General features: G+C 55.3%; 1 protein-coding gene across 3 annotated transcripts in view; it reads right to left on the bottom strand.

The window, feature by feature from the left end:
* Positions 1 to 3107: 3107 nt before the first annotated feature.
* The window catches only part of P2RY8 (P2Y receptor family member 8), a 43489-nt gene continuing 24755 nt past the window's right edge, over positions 3108 to 21841 (bottom strand). For 2 of the 3 annotated variants that reach the window (XM_032474450.1, XM_032474452.1), the window contains exon 2: positions 3108 to 4388. In XM_032474450.1, coding sequence (XP_032330341.1) covers positions 3271 to 4353 — 1083 coding nt within the window. In that variant the 5' untranslated portion in view covers positions 4354 to 4388 and the 3' untranslated portion in view covers positions 3108 to 3270. Of the gene's footprint in view, positions 4389 to 17740; positions 18144 to 21841 lie in introns of those variants that run through there. The other variant, XM_032474451.1, reaches the window with a different exon arrangement.

Raw genomic sequence — 21841 nt, 5'->3', positions numbered from 1 at the left:
TAACAGAGCCCACCCGACAAATCGATTCCACCGCACGCCCCCGCCTGCGTTCCGCTGCCCGGTGCTCGCACCGGGTGCTCAGAGCAGCCAGATTCCGCAGTCACTGAAGCTCCAGGGGGCTGGTGGTTCCGGCGTGAGATGGGGGGCGTCTTTGGAAGGGAGGGGGGTCTCAGAAAATGGAGAGAGAAGGGCGTTTGCCCTCTGCACTGGAATAACTCATGGACGTGTTTCTCTTCTTGGCGCCCTGTCCCCACACCCTTCCAAGAGCCAAATCACACCACCCACATCTTTTCTTTTTTTTAATCTCTATTTAAGTACACACATATCCTTATGGGAGAGTTACCTGGTCAACACATTGAGCAAGTGTGTGGGGAAAACACACACACACACACACACACACACACACACACACACCCCATTATTAAAATGGAAACAGGAGCAAAAAGTCCAGCCGTGGAGTTTTCAGGTTATCAGACAGACCCCTCGGACAGACTAATGGTCACCCCGCTTCTGCATGGAAATTCCCAGCAATTCGAAAGATGCTGTTGGACCCCCCCCCCCAGTCACTTCAGCGGAACTGGGGGCCCCCGGGACGCAGACCTAATGGCTGGCCGACTGGCCACACAACCAAGTAATGCTGACAGTGGTGGCAAAACTCGGACCTTGGCTGGCGGGGCCGTGCGGCCCGTGACCGGACAGCCGCAGGGACGTGACGCCCGCCGGGGGAGGCGGTTGCGCACGAGGCCGGCTCCCGCTGAATCCAGGCAGCGACACTTCTTCACGCTGCAGCAGAGAAAGGCTCCGTGAGGGTGGTTTGAGGTTTTTCACAGCTTTGTAGCATCAGACGCCGGAGGCCCACACCCGGAGCGTGGGTGTGGGCGGCTCAACGGCTCAGGGTTTCCGCCCCCAGGCTGCTGCCAACTCAGCTTGGCTTTCTAGGGTTTGGCTTTGGGACAGTCGGGAAGAGCGGGCCATGGCACACCCTCCGTGGACGATGGGGGTCCCGAACACCAGCTTTCTTCCTGTCCCTGGCCTGGGAGGCTGGGGTCTTTTCTTAGGGGCGTGTCCAGCCGTCTCTCCGAAGGCTCTGGAGGCTGTCTCTCGCCTCCCTGCAAACACGTGGAGGGGGACGGAGGGGACCCCTAGGCTGCTCCTCTAAGCCAAAGGGTTGGATCCACAAAGCACCGCCCCCTCCCGGCCCCGCCCGGAACCGGCATTGGGCACAAGGCTGCCTGCAATCACCCAGCCAGGGGCCAGAGTTAAGGCCTCAGAATTTCAGTGTCTGTGTCCTGGGGCAGCGGTAACAAATGACCCCAAGGTAGGGGCTTAAGACCACAGGCACCCATCCTCCCCTGGTCCTGGAGACCAGACGTCTGAGGTCAAGGTGTCCCAGGGCTGCGCTCCCTGCCGAGGCTCCAGGGGAGGGTCCCTCCTGCCTCTTCCAGCTTCTGGGGGCTCCAGGCGTCCATCCCTGGGCTGGTGGCCGCCTCCCTCCCGTCTCTGCCTCCGTCTCCACGGGGCGTCTCCTCTGTGTCTGTGTCTCTTCTGTCTCTTCTAAGGTCACTGTCCTTGGATGCAGGGCCACACCAATGCCATAGGTCACACTGCGAGGTTGCGGGCAGACATGGATTCTGGGGGGACACCGTTCACCCCAGTGCACGTGTCTTCCTACTTCCAAAGCAGTGATGGCGGGCCAGGCATCCCCAGAACATCAGCTCCTGATCTCCACCATCATTTCTGACCCACAGTGGGGGGGGGGGTCCTGCCCCACGGGTACTCCAGCTGGAGGTCCCAGAGACCCCGCCCTCTGGCCCCTCGCAGGTCTCACCTTATACGCTGCAGGGCTGTTTTCACTTCCAAGGGAGCCCTGAACCCAATTCTGTGTGTCTCCTTGTGACGTACAAAGTTCCCGAAACGTTGTTTCAGGCAAATCCCAGCCTGCCAAGAACGTGCCTCCCAAGAATGCCCTGGGGGCTGGGCCCCTCCTTTTCCCAAAGCAGCCCACGTATGGGGGCTGCACAGGTGCATCCGGGTGCTGACCAGGCCAGCGGGCCCTTCTGTGGCCTGTGTGGTCAGTGCCTGGTCCCCAAAGGATCTCACCGGTCAGGCCAGCTCCGACCCCAGCAGCAACCCCAGAGCCCAGGAGGACTTGCCGTGGCCTGGGGCTCTCAGCTGGGATGGGGGAGCCATAGAACAGGCCGGAGGGGGCCCCAAGGCGAGCTGTACCCCAAACATGTCAGGGAGCCTCAACACTCATTGTCCTTAGCAATGTCTCACCCACCCAGAGACCCTCGGTCAGGGTGGCCTGATCCACACCTCCTGGCCCAATCTCCTTCCCCTCTGGGGGTTCCCACTTGTGGACACTTAGGTAGAAACTGACCCTCGAAGGCCCAGAGTGACCGAGTGCTCTGGAAGCCCCCGTGTTTGCTTGGCTCTTGGGGGGACCAGGTGATGTCGGGGGGGACCTGTGAACCCCAGGAGGATGGTGGGGGCTGAAGGTGCCTGTCCAAGGTCATCTGGCTGAATCCCAGCTCCCAGAGTGACCAAGGCCGAATTGACCACGAGGTTGGGGGGCTCCATGAGGCTGGGGGAGCAGAGGGGCCCTCACATCCCAGCACAGGGAGTGGGCAGGCAGCCAGGCTACTGGAATGTTGAGGGCCCCAGGAGGACGTAGCTGGGCTGGCCAGTCACCCACTCGACCACAAAGTGGGGGCGGCCTGTGCGACGGCGGTGGAGGAAGGGAGGGAGGAGGGCTGGAAGGAAGGAAGGATGGATGGGAGGATGGACAGGAGGATGGAGGGGGGATGGGCGGAGGATGGAGGGGGGATGGGCAGGGGATGGAGGGGAGGATGGAGGGGAGATGGACGGGAGGATGGAGGGGGGATGGGGGATGGAGGGGAGGATGGAGGGGAAGATAGAGGAGGGGATGGGCGGGGAATGGAGGGGAGGGTGGACAGGGGGATGGAGGGGAGGATGGACGGGAGGATGGGCAGGAGGATGGAGGGGGGATGGGCGGGGGATGGAGGGGAGGATGGAGGTGAGATGGATGGGAGGATGGAGGGGAGATGGACGGGGGGATGGAGGGGGGATGAGGGGATGGACGGGAGGATGGAGGGGAGATGGAGGGGAGGATAGAGGAGGGGATGGACGGGGAATGGAGGGGAGGGTGGACAGGGGGATGGAGGGGAGGGTGGACAGGGGGATGGAGGGGAGGATGGAGGGGAGGATGGGGTCCACCGCCATCTGCCCGCTGCCCCAGAGGCGCCCGGCTCAGAACACGCTCTCCTGCCTCTGGAAGCAGGGCCGGCCTGCCGCCTCGGGCCCGTCGGTGTGGGCACTGGCCACGGAGCGCGCCGACAGCGTCCGCGCGGAGAAGAGGCTGTCCCGGCGTGCGGTGTCCAGGCTGTCGGCGGGCAGCGGCCCGTAGCCCAGGTAGTCCCGCAGCCGCAGCTGGAACTCGTGCGAGGCGAAGTAGTAGACGAAGGGGTCCAGGCAGTTGTTCAGGCAGCTCAGGCAGAGCGTGAGCTTGTACACGTGGTAGTAGCTGTGGCCCAGGAACAGGCGGCTGACCATGTGCACGAGCAGCACGAAGTTGTTGGGCGCGAAGCAGGTGACGAAGGCCAGCAGCACCACGGCGGCCAGCCCCACGGCGCGCCGCCTCTGGCCCTGGCCCTCCGGGTGCTCGGGCGTCCGCAGCAGCGTGAGGATGGTGGCCGTGTAGCAGGCCACGGTGACCACGAAGGGGATGAGGAAGAGCACGATGAACAGCGTGAAGAGGAAGACGGCCCACGTGGCCACGCTGGGCAGCATGGTGGACTTAAGCACGTCGAAGCAGGTGACGATGCCGAGCGCGTGCACCGTGTACGTCAGGTCAGTGCGGGCCAGCGGGGACAGGGCGGCCAGCAGCAGCAGCCACGTGCCGGCGCAGGCGGCCACGGCGTAGCGGCGGCGGCGCCAGGCCACAGAGGCCAGCGGGTAGACGACGCCCAGGAAGCGGTCCACGCTGATGCAGGTCATGGTGAGGATGGAGGAGTACATGTTGGCGTAGAAGGCCACGGTCACCACGTTGCACAGCAGCTCCCCGAACACCCAGTGGTTGCCGTTGCAGTGGTAGTAGATCTGGAACGGGAGCACGCTGGCCAGCATCAGGTCCGTGACGCTCAGGTTGATCATGAAGATGACCGACGGCGTCTTGGGGCCGATGTGCCGGCACAGCACCCACAGGGAGAACAGGTTCCCGGGGATGCTGACCAGCGCCACCAGCGAGTACACCACGGGCAGGACCACCGCGATGGCCGGGTCCCGCAGCATCAGGAGGGTGGCGTTGTCCGGACGCGACATGTTCATGTCCATCTTGGCGCCGGTGCCGGGGGCTCCGGGGGGCTGAGCTGCAAGGCAAAGGGGCGGCACCGGGGGTGAGAGGGGTGGAACCCACTCCGAGAGGGGGCTGGCCTGCGCCCTGGCTTCCCTCCCTCCTGTTCCCTCTTCACTCCCTCCCCCGTATCCCAGACCCCATAGATGCTAAATCCTGAAGGCCCCCATCACACACAGAAGCAGAAGCAACAATTTAAAAATACCCACCAGAGTCTTCCCAGGGTCCCGACCCAGGATGGGGGTTAGGACACCTGCCCTTCTACCCTGGACTGCACTTGGAAGCACAGGGAGTGTGCTGCAATGCCCGGTGCGCCAGCTTCAATCCTGGGGCCATGAGGATGGAGGGGAGTGCGACGGAGGAGGTCCAAGGTTACAAAGGAACCAAATGGACTGACCCTCTTTCCAAGCTGCAAAGTAGCTTCTCTGAACCCTGGTTTCCTCACCGGCACACGTGGTGTTTAAGTCAGGATCCCAAGACCTTGGGGCTGTGCTGGGTGTCTCTGGCGGCCACCCCAGCCAGACGGGGGTGCTGTGCCACCGGCATTGGGGTCCCAGCACTTTGATTACTGTCACCCTGTGCCTGGCCTCTGGGCTTCTACCTGTAACACCTCACCCCCCACCAACAGCCCAGCTCTGCTCCCTTCCACATCTGGGGCCCCATTCCCATAGCACCCATGGGGAGCTGCTTATTTGGGACAGAGAGGGGATGTTGGGGTCCATGAGACACCTCCCCTGTCTCCTCCCTCCCTCCTGCCTCCCCCACAGTGGGCTTTTCTGTGACGGATTTGGATCCCCTATTATAACAGCATCCGTAGCCTCAGCAGGACGTGCAAACCAGAAAGGGGGTTGCAAGTGGGCTGGGATCACGTCCCCAACCTCCAAAGACGAGCAGATCCCCTGCTTGGCCCCCGCCCTGACAGGGGGGTCCTGGCAGCTCCCCAAGACCATGCAGTGAGTCCTCTGCTCCTCCACCAAAGGCCGCGCAGGTGCCTCCCCTGGGACGCTTCAAGCATCCATGGTTGGAGGGAACAGTGTCTGACGGTCGGTCACCTCAAGTCCTTGCTTCGAGACACAGCGTCCCCACCGGACAACGACACACACGTCCCTGGCGTGGTTTTGAAACCCCAGCCTCCTGGGAAGTGCACAGAATACAGGAAGCGGGACCCCGCGGTACTTCCCAGGACCGGCCGCCCGTCCCGCTGCCAACCACGCGGAAGACAGAACAGCGGACAGATGTCACCGTTGCCGTGGGCATGTGACACCTTTGTCCTTTCCTTGACTCCTGAATTAGATCCCGGAGCTGTCCCTGCACAGAGTGTGGGCAGTTTAGTGGCAGAGGAAGGATGCAAGCCGAATGTATATTATAGGAATGGGGGAAACTGCAAACTCTGGGAACTTCAGAACACAAGTATTAGGGGTATTTACTTGGCTCACAGGTTTCTCTGAGCCTTTTGTTCCTCCTCTTTGGTGGCCCAGATCTGGCCCCACCTGTGCAGTGTCTGTGAGCTGCTGCTGCCCGGTGCGGGCCCGGCTGGAGGTCCGGGCAGAGGAGGAGTGAGCGTGTCTGTCCTGGGCTCTGCCTGCCCGGGGTCCATCCCTGTGTGGTCAGCAGAGATTTTAAAAATCAGGCTTTAGCAGGGGAGGCTCCAGTTCGGTGTAAGCATGCATGTTTATCACACATGAGATCCTGGGTTCAATCCCCAGTGCTGCCTCTAAAAATAAATAAACCTAATTACCTCCCCCGCAAAAAAAAAAAAAAAAACTAAACAAAATAAATAAAACATTAAGCAAGCAAAATAAAAAGAGGGCTTTAATACTCGGTTGTACCTTTTGATAATTTCTGGTGGGTTCGCCGAGACGAGCAGATGGAGAAACCCAAGTGGGGGTGATCTTCAAAATGTTTTCATCGGCCCCACAGAGATGAAAGTGTTCTGAAACTAGGCAGAGACGGCGCAGATGCCAAGTGCTGGTGAACTGCACACTTTGAAAGGGGTAATTTTATGTCGGGTGAACTTTGCCACAGTCAGAAAGAAAAAGAGAAAGAAAGGGAAAGAGATTTTCGAGAGAGAGAGAGAGAGGAAAGACAGAGACAGAGAGTTTCCCCATCATATTTATTTCTACTCCAGGTTTAAGGTTCTGACTTTGACTTGAACCTTTATTTTGGAGCAGTTTCAGGCTCACTGGAGAATGGCTAAGAGTGCCAATGGAGCGGGGTGTCCCCCGGACCCTCTGGCAGCTTCCCCTGGGGTGTCTTTGTCGGGCTAGGAAATTGCTGTCTGCCTTTGCACATGTTTTTTTGTAGGTTTGACTGAAGTCCACAAGCAGCTGACTTGAAGTAAAGACAATGTGCTGCCTATGATGGTGGGCCTCGTCCAATCCGGTGACGGTCTTAAGCTCAAACACTGAGGTTTCCCAGAGAAGAAGGAACTCTGCCTCCAGACGGCAGTGTCAGCTCCCACCTGGGTCTCCAGCCTGCCCACCGGCCCTGCAGATTGCAGACTCACCAGCCCCACAACCGTGGGAGCCACTTCCTTGAAATAAATTTCTTTTTATATGTCATATTTCACATTTGTGTATATGTATATGTGCAAATATATACACCTGTGTTTGTATACATGTGTGTACATGTATATTGAACTGTGCACATTCAACCTTAAGTCCTCAAGGAAAGTCATCATGCAAGAATGACACCTTTCTGACCTGGTCCACAGCATCTTCCCACATCTCAGCTATGTGCATATTTGCAGGAGGGACCCTGCGTGTTGGAGCCCGACACAGGGACAGGTGCCCAGCCCAGGGGTCCAGAGATGGGGGTCGGACTCCAAGCTCCCCGTCTGTTCCAGGCAGTGAAGGCACGCCACAAACGGAGCTTCCCAGCTGTGAACGAGGGCTGGAGAGCCGCCTACTCTTTCGCAGCTGGGTTTGGTTTTCCCGTTGCTGATAAAGCTCGGTGTGGACCCAGTGGGAGGCACCGCCGTGTGCAGGGACCTCCAACATCTATTGTCCTGAGCGCTCTACGGAAGCCCCTCTAGTGGGTTCTGAGCTGTCTCCTCCCACAGCTGGAACTTGAGATTTGCACTCCTGAACTTCTGTTTTTGCTGCTTCCCACACAGAGACATGTGCAGAGCTGACCACGCACCCTTCTGATCGCCGGTCCCTCAGACCCACGGGGAGACGGTGTCAGCGCCCATAGGGGGAGAAGGGACCCCTGGGGCTGTGTGCACCCCAGCTCCCAGGCACAAGGGGTCCAAGTTTCACTTTGTTGGTAATTTGTTATGTAAATGCAATTGAAAGGCAGCTCACTGTTTACTTCTTTTGCTTTTTTCCAGAGTCTGGGCGATGGCTTTGTCCCTTCATTTTATCTGTCCTGTATCTACCTGGATGATACCAGCTTTCTTTTTCTTTAAATGCTGGGAAAAGAGCTTTCACGCTTTAAGGCATGAAAAAATAGAAAGAGAGAAGGAGAGAAAGTGAAAGAAAGAAAGAGAGAAAGAGAAGAAAAGGAAAGAGGGAGGGAGAGAGGGAGGGGAGGAAGTTTGAAGAAAGAAAAATCACTGTTTTTTCCTCACTTTCAGAGATGGCGCCCATGTTGGGCCATCTGGCCCGGAGCCACGTGGGTGGGGACATCCGGCGGGGGTCAAGGATGCCATAAAGATGCCCACGGGACCATCACGTGTGACGCCAAGTTGACAGTCCTCCCGGCACACCATGCTCCCTTACGGGGCGGTCTGCAAGCCAGGAAGAGAGTCTTCACAAGAATCTGGCCTTGCAGACATCCTGAGCCCGGACTTCCAGCCTCCAGGACGAAAAATGAGAAACAAAAATGTGCTGCTTAAGCCGCCCTGCCTGGGGTGCTGCGCATTAGCGCAGCCCGAGGCGACCAAGACAGCCGGCACACTGATGGCCTCCGGCAGTGGCTGCCGGCGCATCTCACACGGGCAATCGGCCGGAGGTGCCGGGCCACACAAGTCCCAGTGGCTGGCCTGAATTCCGTGCACCAGGGGGTCAGAGTCCCTGTGCTGTTCCACGGTCCCCGCTGCCCTGCTGGCAGCTGGCGAGGCAGACGCTGCGTTTCATAGACGAGGACTCTGAGGCTCCAGGGGCCCACGTTGTATGTCGCTCAGAGCTCTGCCCCCAAGGTGCCCTCTGCTCCCGTCCCCACTGCAACTTGATTTGTCCCAACGGCCGTGAGCTGGGCGTGGGTTGTAACTGTCACGGGGGCGTCCAGCCCCGCACGTGTGTTAGCCGGAAACGTGGTCCCTGGGCTGCCGGGGAGGCCGGCATGCGGCCTTCAAAGCTTATCTGGATGTCAAGGCCCATCGCAAGCCTGACCTACTGTTTCTTCCTCCGTTGGAGACGTGCCATCTGTGGCCAGCATGTGCAGAAAGAGCTTCCTCAAACCCATTTAAAAATGGCCCCAAGTTTCACTTTGAGTGGGAAGTTTTCCACTCCGCTAAGCGCACGGCCAGGTGCGGATCCTGCAGTTTTCCGTGGGCCGGCCCCGCTCCCTGCGGCGGGCCATCTCGGCCCCCCCTCGGCTTCAGCAGCAAAAGGGACATGTCCTTGTTGGGGTCCCCATGGGTGCCACCCTGCCCGGCCCCGGCTGACCACGATAGCCTTTATGCTGATGGCCTCAGGCCGTGGCTGGAGGTACGTCTTCACACGCACGGGCCGGAGAGCTGCCAGTAATTTACAGGGCACAGGGAGCGACGGGGCAGGAGGCTGCCGGGTGTCCATGGAGGCGAGGGGTTGGGGGAAGTTGTCTGAGATGAGGGAGGGGTAGACAGCCCTGGAGGCAGAAAACGCATCTCCCTCTGATGGGATGGAGGTGCAGAGGAATTTGGAATTCCAGGGCAGGATCTGGGGAAACATTGTTCACATTTCTGCTCAAACAGCTACAAATGCACTGAGATGCGCTGTGGTAACCTCCAGGGGGGCGCTTCAAAAGGGTGCAAATTTGCATAACACATGGCCGCCCCGGGGAGGGGAAGGTAGCAGGGGTTGCCGAAAGCCCATGTGGGTGGCGGGAGCCCCCCCACCACCACCACCACCGGCAGCCTCTCCCTGCAGCCTTGAACTTGCTCCCGCCCACTGTGGCGCCCCCACCGGCTGCTTTCACCTGTGCCCCGGCCCGGCCCCGGCCCCGGCCCCGCCCCCTCCACCCCGCCACCTGCAGCCTCGTGGTGTCTGGCCCCCCAGGACAGCGGCGCCTGTCGGCTTGCCGAGCAGCTCGGGTGATTAATAAAGACCTCTCTAACAGACACCGACCGGCTTCTCTGAAACCCAAGGCGTTTGCGGTTTGGACCCGGAGCGGGGCGGGGTGGGCGGTGGGGGGAGGCACGGCAGGATGGAAATTTTATGAAACCAGCGAAAAACGGTCGCTGGTGGCCACCCGATGCTCTGCCAGGCGCTGGGTGAGCAGAGGTGGCTCTTGCAAAAGGCAGGCGGCTGGCAGGCTGCATCATTTTGTTGTGCAAGGAACTGCGTGCTCCGCGGGCAGATCTGAGAGCCGGTCCCCGCTCCTCACCTGTCGGGGCTGCTGTGTGCCCCGCCCCCGCCCGCCTGGCCCAGCTTGCTTCTTAACAGCTTTACTGACATACAATTGTCACATCATAGAGCCGCCACCACCGTGGAACGTGGACACTTCAGTGCTTTTCCATCTATTTGCAGATACGCAGTCACCCCCAAAGCGCCCCCGTCGCGCGATCCTGGAATCTAAAAGATTCCGGCGTCTTTAAAAGAATTCCTGCACACCACGGCCGTCAGCCCACGCTCTCCCGCCTCCCCAGCCTGCGTGGACACACGTTTAAAAATTACATTAAAATTCACATATCCTACAATGCAAGGTGCATGTTCTCCAAGTGTTCCATTCATCATAACTATTTCTGGAAGATTTTCGGTATCCCTGAAGAAAAGCTGTTCCCATGAGCAGCCACTCCCCTCCCCGTCCCCCAGCCCCTGGCACCACGAACCCACTTTCTGTGTCTATGGAGTTGCCTATTCTGGGCGTTTCCTGTAAATGGAATCACACCCTGTCTGTCCTTCTGTGTCTGCTTCTCTCACGGAGCATCTTGTGTCCAGGGTCCAGCCACGCTGCAGCCTGTGTCAGAGCGTCACTCCTTTTCCTGGCTGAGTAGTATTCCCCTCTGTGCACAGACCCCGTTCTGTTTATCCATGCATCCACGGACATGTGGGTTTTTCCCACCTTTTTGCTGTCATGAATCAAACCACTTATCACTTACACCCGGCCCGGGACCACTCCCCATCTGAAGCTGTGCGATGCTGAGATGCTGAGACGTTTGGTCCTTCTGTAAATGTTGAGATGCGTCTTACTCAAGTGGGGAGGTGACAAGGTAAACAGTCAACACCACCTGTGAGTCAGACGGGTGAGGGCTCCTTAGGGATCCCTGCTGCGTTTTTTGCATAATAACAGCCCGTGTTTCCTGAGTGCCCAGAGCTCAGTTCACAGTGGGGAAAAGAAGGTCCTGACCCCACCCCAGTCAGTGTGGCCTGGCCTCCCTTCTGGGCTGCATGAGTCTTGGTTCCACTCACGTTGTGGTGCTTTGCGAGGGCAGCCCTGGGAGACTCAGACACCCCCAAAGCTTTCCAGGACCACCGCTGCTCCAGAGAGCCGGTGATGTCGGACGCTCCACGCGGACGGTGCCTTGGACTAAGCAGAATATTCAGTCGTGTTCAGACACACACGGGCCGTTCCTCTCACACCCAGGGCCGCTCCCTCCCTAGAGACCGCACCCAGGACTCACCATGATGCAACCGAGCTAAAATAAACTCGCACGTGCCCAACGCAGGAAGTGCTGGGAAAACACAGGGCGTGCGGCCCCCACTCGGACCTCAGTGTCCTCGTCTGTCACATGGGGATTATTGACTCCTCCTCCGAGGCTTGCCACGGTTCCAAGTGACCCAATGATGGTGACGCCGGGGTGTAAACTGGGGTGTGACCATAAGAATTAAGTGCATCAGTGACTGGGGAGGGGGGTGTCCTGGGCAGTTTTGACAAGTGACCCCAAACTGGGTGGTTCAAAACAACAGAGATTCATCCTCCCCCCGTCCTGGAGGCCAGATGTCTGAGGTCAAGGTGTCCCAGGGTCGCGCTCCCTCCTGAGGCTCCTGGGGAGGGTCTCTCCTGCCTCTTCCAGCTTCTGGGGGCTCCGGGTGTCCATCCCTGGGCTGGTGGACGCCTCCCTCCCGTCTCTGCCTCCGTCTCCACGTGGCGTCTCCTCTGTGTCTGCGTCTCTCCTCTTCTGTCTCTTCTGAGGTCACTGTCCTTGGATGTAAGGCCACCTCCTCCAGGAGGACCTCCTCCCAGGTCCTTCACGTCATCCCATCTGCAGAGACCCTGTTTCCAGACAAGGTCCCGTCCTGAGGTCCTGGGGGTCCGGATGTGGACGTATGTTTTCAGAGGACACAATTCAGCTATCAGGACGTGTAACTGAAGCACACCTCTGATTTGTTTTTTTTTTTTAAGTGAAATGGACAACAGTATTGTCAGGTCACTTTCTTTTTCTTTTTCCTTCATTTTTTAGCATTGGGCAGAGACAGGAGACTTCTCTGCAGAGAAGCCCCTTTCCAAACAAATCACACTCACAGGATCCAGGGCCAGGATGTGGGTTTGCCTTTTGCGGGCCCCCATTTGTTCCGTTCAACAGCAGGCGCCAAGGAGAACCTTCCTCAGATCTCTTTGGATTTTCCGTGCATCTGGGGAGAAGTTTGTGGTGTCAGACACGTCCCCGCCAGACACTTTCTTGGAGAGAAGACTGCCCCGGCTGCCCACCCTGCAGGAGTCCAGGCAACGCAAGGCTTGTTGGGAACCTGACCATGGCGCCCAGAAGAGCTAACCATTCCCATGAGACTTGGGACCCGGGGGGAGGCTGTGTGTCCGCACCACCAGCCTCATGTGGGAGACCCCCTTCTTGCCCATGACCCCAGGACACGGCCGATGCTTGCGGTCCTGCTCAGCAGCAGAAGCTGCCTTGAGTTTTCTGGTCGACCATGGGGACCTCACAAAAGACACCGGAAACTCTGTGGTTGTCATGGGCTGAACTGTGACTGCCCCCAACCAAATTTGTATGTTGAAATCCTAACTCCCCAGACCTCAGCATGTGACCTAAGTTACAAGTAGGGTCTTTGTAGATGTGATTAGTGACATTAAGATGAGGTCCTGCGCAAGCAGGCTGGGACCTGAGTCCAGTATGACTGGGGACCTCATGAAAAGGGAGCATTCGGATGCACACAGGTGCACACAGGAAGACGCCGCTTGGGGAGGGAGGCACAGACGGAGGTGACACCTCCGTAATCCAAGGACCCCCCGCAAACAGCAGAAGGTGGGCAAGGGGCCCGGGGCACGTTCTTCCCTGGAGCCTCCAGAAGCACCCAGCCCTGCAGACGCCTTGATCTCAGACTTCTGGTCTCCAGAACGGACAGAGACTGAATCTCTGTGGTTCCAGCCCCCTGGTCAAGGGCCACAGCAGCCCCGGGAACGAACGTACAAGGGAAAAGAAGAAGAATTTAGCCGATAGACTCTGGAAAGTGAAAGCAATGATTCTGCAAAATAAAACAGAGGGAAGGCCCTCCCCCAAGCAAAGATAAACATGGAAGGGCGAGGTCACAGGGGAGCAGAAAGGGAGGAGGACGCGGCCACAGTCTCAGCGGTGACATGGAGCAGGAAGGACACAGTTACAGATGGGAAAACTGCATTTCACGGGTAACATGGACTCATGCGACCCCCTTTGTTGGCCGACATACTCAGACGGTGCCCAGCGTTGCAGAAGCCCAGATGAGTGGAAACCCCGTCCACCCCGGGACTGAAGAAAGGCTTGAAGTTCTCCTGCCCAGGTCTCCTGCCCACAGTGGGTGGGGTGTCTCCCCTGCACCTCCTACTCCTGAAACCCACAGCCCTGGGGGTCCCAGACACAGCACCCCTTCCAGCGCTGGTGGGGAGGGGGGTACAGGGGTCTGTCTGCAGGTAGATCCACACTGACCTCAAGGAGATTTCAGCTTTGGGCCAACCGACTGCACTGGGTGGGGTTTCACGACATCTCATGCCATCACGCACACACTCAAACTTGTTTGAGCGAGAGTCTTGATTGACAGGTCATCTGGACGTAGGAGAGGTACCAGAGGGTGTGACAGTGAGTGGACCTAGCCCAGGGGTTCTCAGCCAGGCAGCTGTGTCATCCCTGCCAGGGGACTCTCAGCAAGGCCTGGGGACGTTTCTGGTTGTCGCACTGGGAAGGGGGAGCTACTGGCACGTGGTGGGTGGAGACCAGAGACGCAGCTCCACACCCCACAGTGCACAGGACGCCCCCCATCAGAGAGTCACTCAGCCCCATGTCAGTCGTGTGAGGCTGAGAAACCCTGTCTAACATGAGAGACTTAGTATGTATGTATGTATGTATGTTTGTATCTATCTATCCATCCATCCATCCATCCAACCATCCAAACATCCATCCATCCATCCTATCAATCAATCTATCAATCTATCAATCTATCTATCTATCTATCTATCTATCTATCTATCTATCTCTCTCTCTCTCTCTCTCTCTCTCTCTCTAGGATCTATCTACAAATCTATCTGTCATGTATCTATCTATGTGTGAATCATCTATTATCATCTATTGATTATCTCTCTCTAGCGTTCCTTCTCTGTCTTTTGGGCACAGAGATCTCAAGAACTAGAGAGACTGCAGAGATTCTAGAACAAGAGAGAAGCTTGACCAGGGAGGGCAGGAGCTGGGAAAGTGGAGGAACAGGGAGGTGGCTGAGGATATGAAGACGCCTTTGAAGAACGTACCAGAGGCCTCACCCCTGTGCCTTCCACCAAACGGGACTCCCTTTGGTTTTCTGCTGGTCTGTCCCCTACTGGACCCCAACCCATCCCAACGAGACCAGGGTCAAAGCTGAGACTTCTCTTCAGCTTCCCGAATTCCCTCTCCCCAAGATGAAGTAGAGGCTTATGGTAACTTATAGTTACCAAAGGGGAAAGAGAGTGAGGGGTAACTTTGGAGTTTGGGATCATCAGATACACACTACTGTATATAAAATAGATAAACAGCAAGGTCCTACTGTACAGCACAGGGAACTATATTCAACAGCTTGTAGTAACGTACATGGAAAAGAATATGAAAAGGAATATATGTATGTGTATGTAAGACTGAACCACGATGCTGTGCACCAGAAATGGACACAACATTGTCAACTGACCCTACTTCAATTAAAAAAAAAAAAAAGAAGAAGAAGAGCCATGTAAATCCAAAGTCAGCAGAAGAAAGTAAATAATAAAAGTGAGGGTAGGAATCGATGACATTGAAAGCAGGAAATCACAGAGAGAAAAAAAAGAAATCAAAATCTCGTTCTTTGAAGACGTCAGTAAAATTGATAAAGGTCTGGACAGGCTAGCTAAGAAAAAAAGAGAGAAGGCACAAATGACTAATATCAGAAATGAAAGAGGGAAGGGGGTGGGAAGGGATAAATTAGGGAGTTTGAGATTTGCAAATGTTAGCCACTGCATATCAAAGTAGATTAAAAAACGGAATTTCTTCTGTAAAACACAGGGAACTACATTCAATGTCTTGTAATAACCTTTAATGGAAATGATTATGAAAATTGAACTATGTATGTGTATGCATGACTGGGACACTGTGCTGTGCACCAGAGATGGACACATTGCAACTGACTGTACTTCAATTAAAAAAAGAAGAATTAATGTTAAAAAAGAAAGGAATCAAAGAGGGGACGTCACTACAGATCCCACGGATACTAAAAGGATGATGATGGATTACGATAAACAAGTCTGTGCCCACAAATGCTACTACCTAAATGAAATGGACCCCTTCCTCAACATAACGTGCTAAAATGCACACCGTTTGAATAGGTCCATGTGTATTAAAGACATGAAACCAATCATGAATAAGCTTCCAAAACAGAAAGCTCCAGGTCCAGATGGGTTTACTGGTGAATTCCCCCAAACATCGAAGGAAGGAATTGTACCCATTCTCTACAGCCTCTCCCAGAAGATGGAAGCAGAGGGACTATGAGAAAATATCCACCTCCCTTTCATTGTGCCAATTTGCACTTGCAGCAAATGCAATAAGGGGCAAGGGGACTCATTCCTCGTGTGGTCACCGACAATCTGTCTTGCCCTGGCTCATCTTTCCCACCCGAGGCACGAGAAGTGGCTTCTCACTGAAGTGTCAACGCTCACCGTCACGCCGGCCACAAAAGTTTGACCATCTTTCTCACGTTCTCACACTGGGGTTTCCCGCCGGGCATGAGTTTGCCGTGTGGAGCTGCTCAACTCTCTCCTACTAGCATGATGGTAGCAGGAATTGGTTCTATCTGTGTGGGTCTATTTCTGGGCTCTCTTTTCTGTCCCATCGACCCAGGTGTCCGTCTTTCACCAAAACCACACTGTCTTGATCAAGTCTTGACGTCGGGGAGTGGCCGTCCTCCGCCTTGGTTCTTTTCCTTTCATGCTGTGCTGGCTGTTCTGAGTCACGTCACTTTTTCTGGTGTGTGTGCTGCCGTCATTCTCACCACTTGCTGGTCACCTTTTAGTTTTGTCAGGGCCATTTCAAGTTGCACTCACGTTCGGTATCTTCAGGTCACAAGATCTTGCCCATTGCGTCTTTTGTATCTTACACCTTGCCCAAGAGTGCCTTCTCCATCCCGTAACTATAAAAGGTCCTCCCCTCTCTTTTTTTCTTCAAGGGCCTTCACGGTTTTTATTTCCTGCTGCCCGGGCTGTGTTGTAACTGTTCCTCGTGGACCATCACACACAGGGATGGTCTCTGGGCCTGTTCTTTGGCGAGCCTCGGTGTCTGCTCAGCAATGGTGTGGTGGGAGCCAAGAAACACAAGGTGAAATCCCAACCTCTCGTAAAGCAACGGTCTCTGAGACATCCCTGAGCTCACCACTGAGGCTGTAAGCCCTCGGCTTAAGGTGCTCGTGGGAGCCACCCCAGAGACACCTGCAATCGTATACCTCCTTACAAGATGTGGGAGTAGACCAGCTGATTCTCAAGTCTATAGGGACAGGCAAAAAAAAAAAAAAAAAAAAAGCCCACAATAGCCAACATCATATTGAAGGAGAGCAAAATGGGAAGGCTGACACTGCCTGAATTCCAGACTTACCTATAAAGCGACAGCCATCAAGACCATGGGGTGACCAGCTGGGGAGAGGGGAGGGGGAGGGGCAACATAGGGGGAGGGGAGTAACAGGTATAAGCTATTAGGTATAAAATAAATAAGCTACGAGGATATAGTGTGCAACACGGGAGTTTGGCCATTATTTCATAATATCTACAAATGGAGTAAAACCTTAAAAATCGTGAATCGCCTGAAACGTATATAATACTGCACGGTAATTATACATTAATTGTAAAAAAAAAAAAGAAAAGAGAGAGAGAGAACTTCGTGACCTTTCAGGAATATGCCAGGTAAATTTAATAATAATAATAAAAAAAAGCTGATGTGGTGTTGTGACAGAATAGAGAAACAGAGTAGACAGCCCAGAAATCGGCAAAGTCAACGGGGTCAACTGACCTTTGACAAAAAAGCAAAGGCAACACAGTGGAGCAGAGAGAGTGACTTAAGCAGACAGTGTTGGAACAACTCACATCCGCATAAAATAAAAACAACAACAGCAAAAGAATGTAGACCGTACGTGACCGTCTTTGCCATAATTGGCTCAAGACGGACCACAGACCTACAAGTAAAACACAGACTATAAAACTTCTGCAAGAAAATGCAGGAGAAAGGCGATGACTTTTTTAGACACAACACCCAAGGTGCCACCGTGAAGGAAATCACAGAGAAGCTGGACTGGGTCAGAATGAAAACTTGGGCAAACGTCCGCTCTGCAAACAACCACGTCAGGAGAGTGAGAAGACAAGCCACCGGCTGGGAGGAAATACTTGCAAGAGACAAATCTGCAGTTGACAAAAGTGCACAGGGAGCTCCTTGTATCTGGAACAGACAAGGGGCTCTTAAAACTCAACCCTAGGGGAAGAAAACCCAACTTAAAGACGAACCGAAGGCCTGAGCACTTCACCCAAGAAGACAGGTGACTACGTTGTAGGCAGTCAGGGAACTGGAAGTCAGCACCGCCACGAGATGCCACCAGGCCGGTCTCAGAATGACTAAGACCTAAAAACACCGACCCCACACGCGCCGGTGAGCTGCGGAACGGGCACCCTCAGCCCGCACTGGGCGCTACGGGAGGGTCCTCGCCTCCTCCGTGGCCCTCTGGTCACTTCGAGGTGTGACCGCGTTTTCTCACGGGCGACGCGATGCCTTCAACGCCTCCACGGCCCTCACGCTCCCCTCTGTAGCCCCGAGATGCCCGTTACCTGCGTCTGGCCGCGGCCTTCACGGCGAGCGCACAGCCGCAGGCGCCGGGCGGCCGGCGGGCGATGGGGACGCGGCGGGCGATGGGGACGCAGCGGGCGGCCGGCCGGCCCGGCTTCCCCGCAGGCCCCTCCGGGCGGCGAGCGGGCGCGCTGCCCACTGCACGGACGGCCGGGCGGCGGGCTGGCTCCCCTGCCCCGGCCTCGCTGTGCGCCTTATCTCTGCCCCCGCGTGCAGGTTCCCCTCGATTGCACAATCTGGACACAGTACGTGGCAGGCGATTTGCATGCCTGTGTCTTTATGCCCGAGATTTTGATCTGCCTCCTGCAGGCACGACCCAGCCCCGTTCAACGTGCTTTGCCTTCTGTCTCCTTCCCCCACCACCCCGAAGTAAGGACACCTCTGAACAGGCTTCCTAACTAGCCAGGGACCACGTGCTGCCCAGAGCAAGTACCGGCTGCTTTTCTTTTGCATGACAATGTGTTTTTTTTTTCCCCCTTTTTCGAGCTGCACCTCTGAGCGGTTTTGTCTGAATCGCACCTGCAAGTTGAGCCTCTGTCTGTCAGGCAGGAAGCCACCCGAGGTGGACGCATTAATTAATGTGAAGTGCTATTCTGTGAAGAAGAAGAAGAAAAAAAAAAAAGAGCTGGCCTGGGGGTGGGGGATCTGCCGGGAAATAGGAGTTTGCAAGTAGCACGTATTGTGACATTCAAAAGCACTGCCTTTATGGGTAAACCAGAGCGCCAGGTGTGCTAAGAATGCTGGAGGGCTTTGCTTAACAGATCAGTCCAAGGAGAGACACAACAGAAACAGAGAGACGGGGAGAGAGGCGTACACCCTTCACTGACTCCTAGCTCTTCTCAATCTCAAGACAGCCGCTGGAATTTCTCCTCCAGGTTGACAGGTACGTTCACCTGCCACACAACCGTTTAATCCGGAGCGTTCCCCGCATCCAATTCCGGAGTCAGCGAGTCCGGCCAACACGCCAGGGAGCAAACCACCCAAGGGAAGTTTGACAAGGGGCCGTCTCGCGCCTGCAAGACGCCACAGACGGGCTCCCTCCTTGCTGTCTTGTCAACTCAGACCCCCCGGGGACCAGAACCTTCTTTTTCGCTTTTCAGATGCCATTTAAACCCCTCTTTTGGCCAAGTGGGGACGCTTCCTGAAATGCAAACAAACACATGCAGGTGCATCTCCTAACCTCTTAGGAAGAGCTTGGCACCCAGGAGGGGATGTTTTAAAGGAAGGCATCATACTGGGCCGTCTTGGGCAGGAACCTGCACGAGACATAACACTTCACAGACACGCCCCCACCACCTGCGTCCCGCCCACGCCCCTAGGCCCAGGCCGAGGTCAGAGACGGGGGTCTTCTGGGCTGGGCAGACCACACAGCAAATCCTAAGAGGGTCTCCTGTGGATCAGACATGACCTGGAACCAGGGTCTCCAAGGAAGGAGCCCCCATGCCTCCCACAAAGAGCATGCGAGGTGACCCACAGGCCCACGAAGAACATTTTAGGGCTTGCAAATCGAATTCTGTTTCTCCACCTGGAACACAAGAAAGACATTGCGCTTTGCTAAGAGAGAGGACTGACCGTGCGTGTGTGTCTGGTTTATGCATGAAGTGAACACACGCATTTTGGGAGGCACAGTCAGACCTTGGCCCCAAGGGCTGGGTCTGGACATGAGCAAATGCAAAACGGACAGAGCCTGGAAGCCGCTTCATGGAGAAGAGGTGGGGGTCAGTGGGGCGCCGTCCTTCCACAAGAAATCCTCGCCACCCGACCGCCAGAGGAGGCGCACAGCCAGAGGGCAGCAACTGAGCGTCAGGTGACCGTGATTTCCAGTGCCGACCGATACAACGGAGACTTGTCAGTATGTGTCAGTCGCCCGGGATGGTCATGACCGATCACCTCAAACTGGGGGCTTAAAGCAACAGAGAGTCATCCTCCCCCTGTCCTGGAGGCCAGACGTCTGAGGTCAAGGTGTCCCAGGGCCGCGCTCCCTCCCGAGGCTCCAGGGGAGGGTCCCTCCTGCCTCTTCCGGCTTCCGGGGGCTCCAGGCATCCATCCCTGGGCTGGTGGCCGCCTCCCTCCCGTCTCTGCCTCCGTCTCCACGTGGCTTCTCCTCTGTGTCTGTGTCTCTCCTCTTCTGTCTCTTCTGAGGACACTGTCCTTGGATGCAGGGCCACCTCCTCCAGGAGGACCTCCTCTTGGAGCCTTCACGTCATCCCATTGGCAGAGACCCTGTTTCCAGACAAGGTCCTGTTGCAGGTACCAGGGGTCAGGGTGCAGACGTGGCCTTTTGAGGTTCTCAGTTCAACCCACGACAATAAGCGAGTGTGATCATAATGATTGGATCGGACAACACTGATCAGTGGGTGTTTGATCCGGGGCTGGGGGGAGGTTCCGATGAGGACCAGGACACACACGTGGTCATCTCACAGGTGTCCTCTGGGTAGTGAAGGAGGGAGATGCAGCTGCGAAGTGGAGAAATCACACGACACCTTCGCTGGGTGATGAAGATGAGCATTATTTGTGAGAGGGGCAGCCAACTCCAGGTGCCCCCAGGTGAGAGGCCCTGAGAGGGACCCACCGTCCTCACCTGGGCAGGGCTCTTGTTGAGAACACACACCTAGATGTGACCCGGGGGAAGCACCCAACATTCACTCCCCCAAAGGAGGAGGATGTTGCTAAGAAAATATGAAAGTCATAAGAGATGAATTTTCTGGAAAAATGTCTCAGAAACACTGAAGGAGCTGGATGGCACAAGCCACATGGCCCCGGACTGGACTCTGGGTGTGCTTTCTACATGGGACTTGACAGGGGCAGCCCACAAACATGGAAGAAAGACCGACGGTCAAGAGACAAAAGGGCTGTGTTGATGTTACATGTACCAATGGGACTGCACCGTGGTTCCCTCCCACTGTTAGGGTGGCCACGCAAGAGCAGGCAGACCTCGGAGGCCACGCTGTGTGCAGCTCCAAGGGAAATGGGTGTGAAGAATGGTGGGCGATTGTAAAAAAAAGTTACGTATATGAAAATATAGCCCTTGGATGCGTCTAGATCAACAGACGGTTGATAGAGGTAGATGATGGTTGAGGAATTGCTAGAGAAGGTAGGGTTACATAAACAAGTAAATGGAGAGATGATAGATACAGTTGGATGGATGGATGGATGGATACGTGTGATCAGATGACTGGCTGATAGATGAGCAGACAGCTCCGTGCATTGATTAGAGAGACAAAGTGTAGGCAGAGGATACAATAAGGCAGATATATTGGTAGAAAATAGATACAGATAGAAATGGATATAGACAGATTCATCTATAGATGATTGATAGAGGGTAGGGTTAGATGGGTAGACAGATGATGGATCTTGTTAAATGGATGAATAGATAAATGGATACATAGGGAGACAGGCAGATGAGAGATGGATGGGATAGGTTAGAGACACAAATGGGAAGTGCAGACAGAGGATGGGAGAAGAGATACACTGACAGAAGTTAGATAAGATGGATGGATGGATAGATAGAATGGATAGATAGACAGACAGACAGCTAGCTAGATACATAGATACACAGGTAGATACATAGATAAGATGGGTGGATGGATGGATGAATAGATAGATAGATAGATAATTGATAGACAGATGGATACATAGATAAGATGGATGGATAGATGATAGATAGATAGTTAAGATGGATGGATAGATGGATGATGGATAGATAGATGGATGGATAGATGGATGGATGGTTGCATGGATAGATGGATGGATAGATAGATAGATAGATAAGATGGATGGATGGATGGATAGATAGACAGACAGACAGATACCTAGCTAGCTACATAGATACATAGATACATAGGTAGATACATAAATACATAAATAGGTAAGATGGGTGGATGGATTGATGGACGGATACACAGATAGATAATTGATAGAGAGGATTGGATTGGATAGAAGAGAAAGACAGTAAGACAGAAATGGACAGATGGTAGATTAGATAGACAGATAAGCAGGCAGACTAGATAGATGACAGGTGGATAAGTAGGCAGACAGGTAGATGACAGGTAGACAGGAAGCCTAGCTAGATGGGCGAAAAG

The sequence above is a fragment of the Camelus ferus genome, chromosome X, assembly GCF_009834535.1.
Source record: "Camelus ferus isolate YT-003-E chromosome X, BCGSAC_Cfer_1.0, whole genome shotgun sequence".
In the NCBI taxonomy this organism is placed as follows: Eukaryota; Metazoa; Chordata; class Mammalia; order Artiodactyla; family Camelidae; genus Camelus; species Camelus ferus.
The sequence above is the reverse complement of the archived record's forward strand: the minus strand, read 5'-3'. Positions and strand labels throughout refer to the sequence as shown.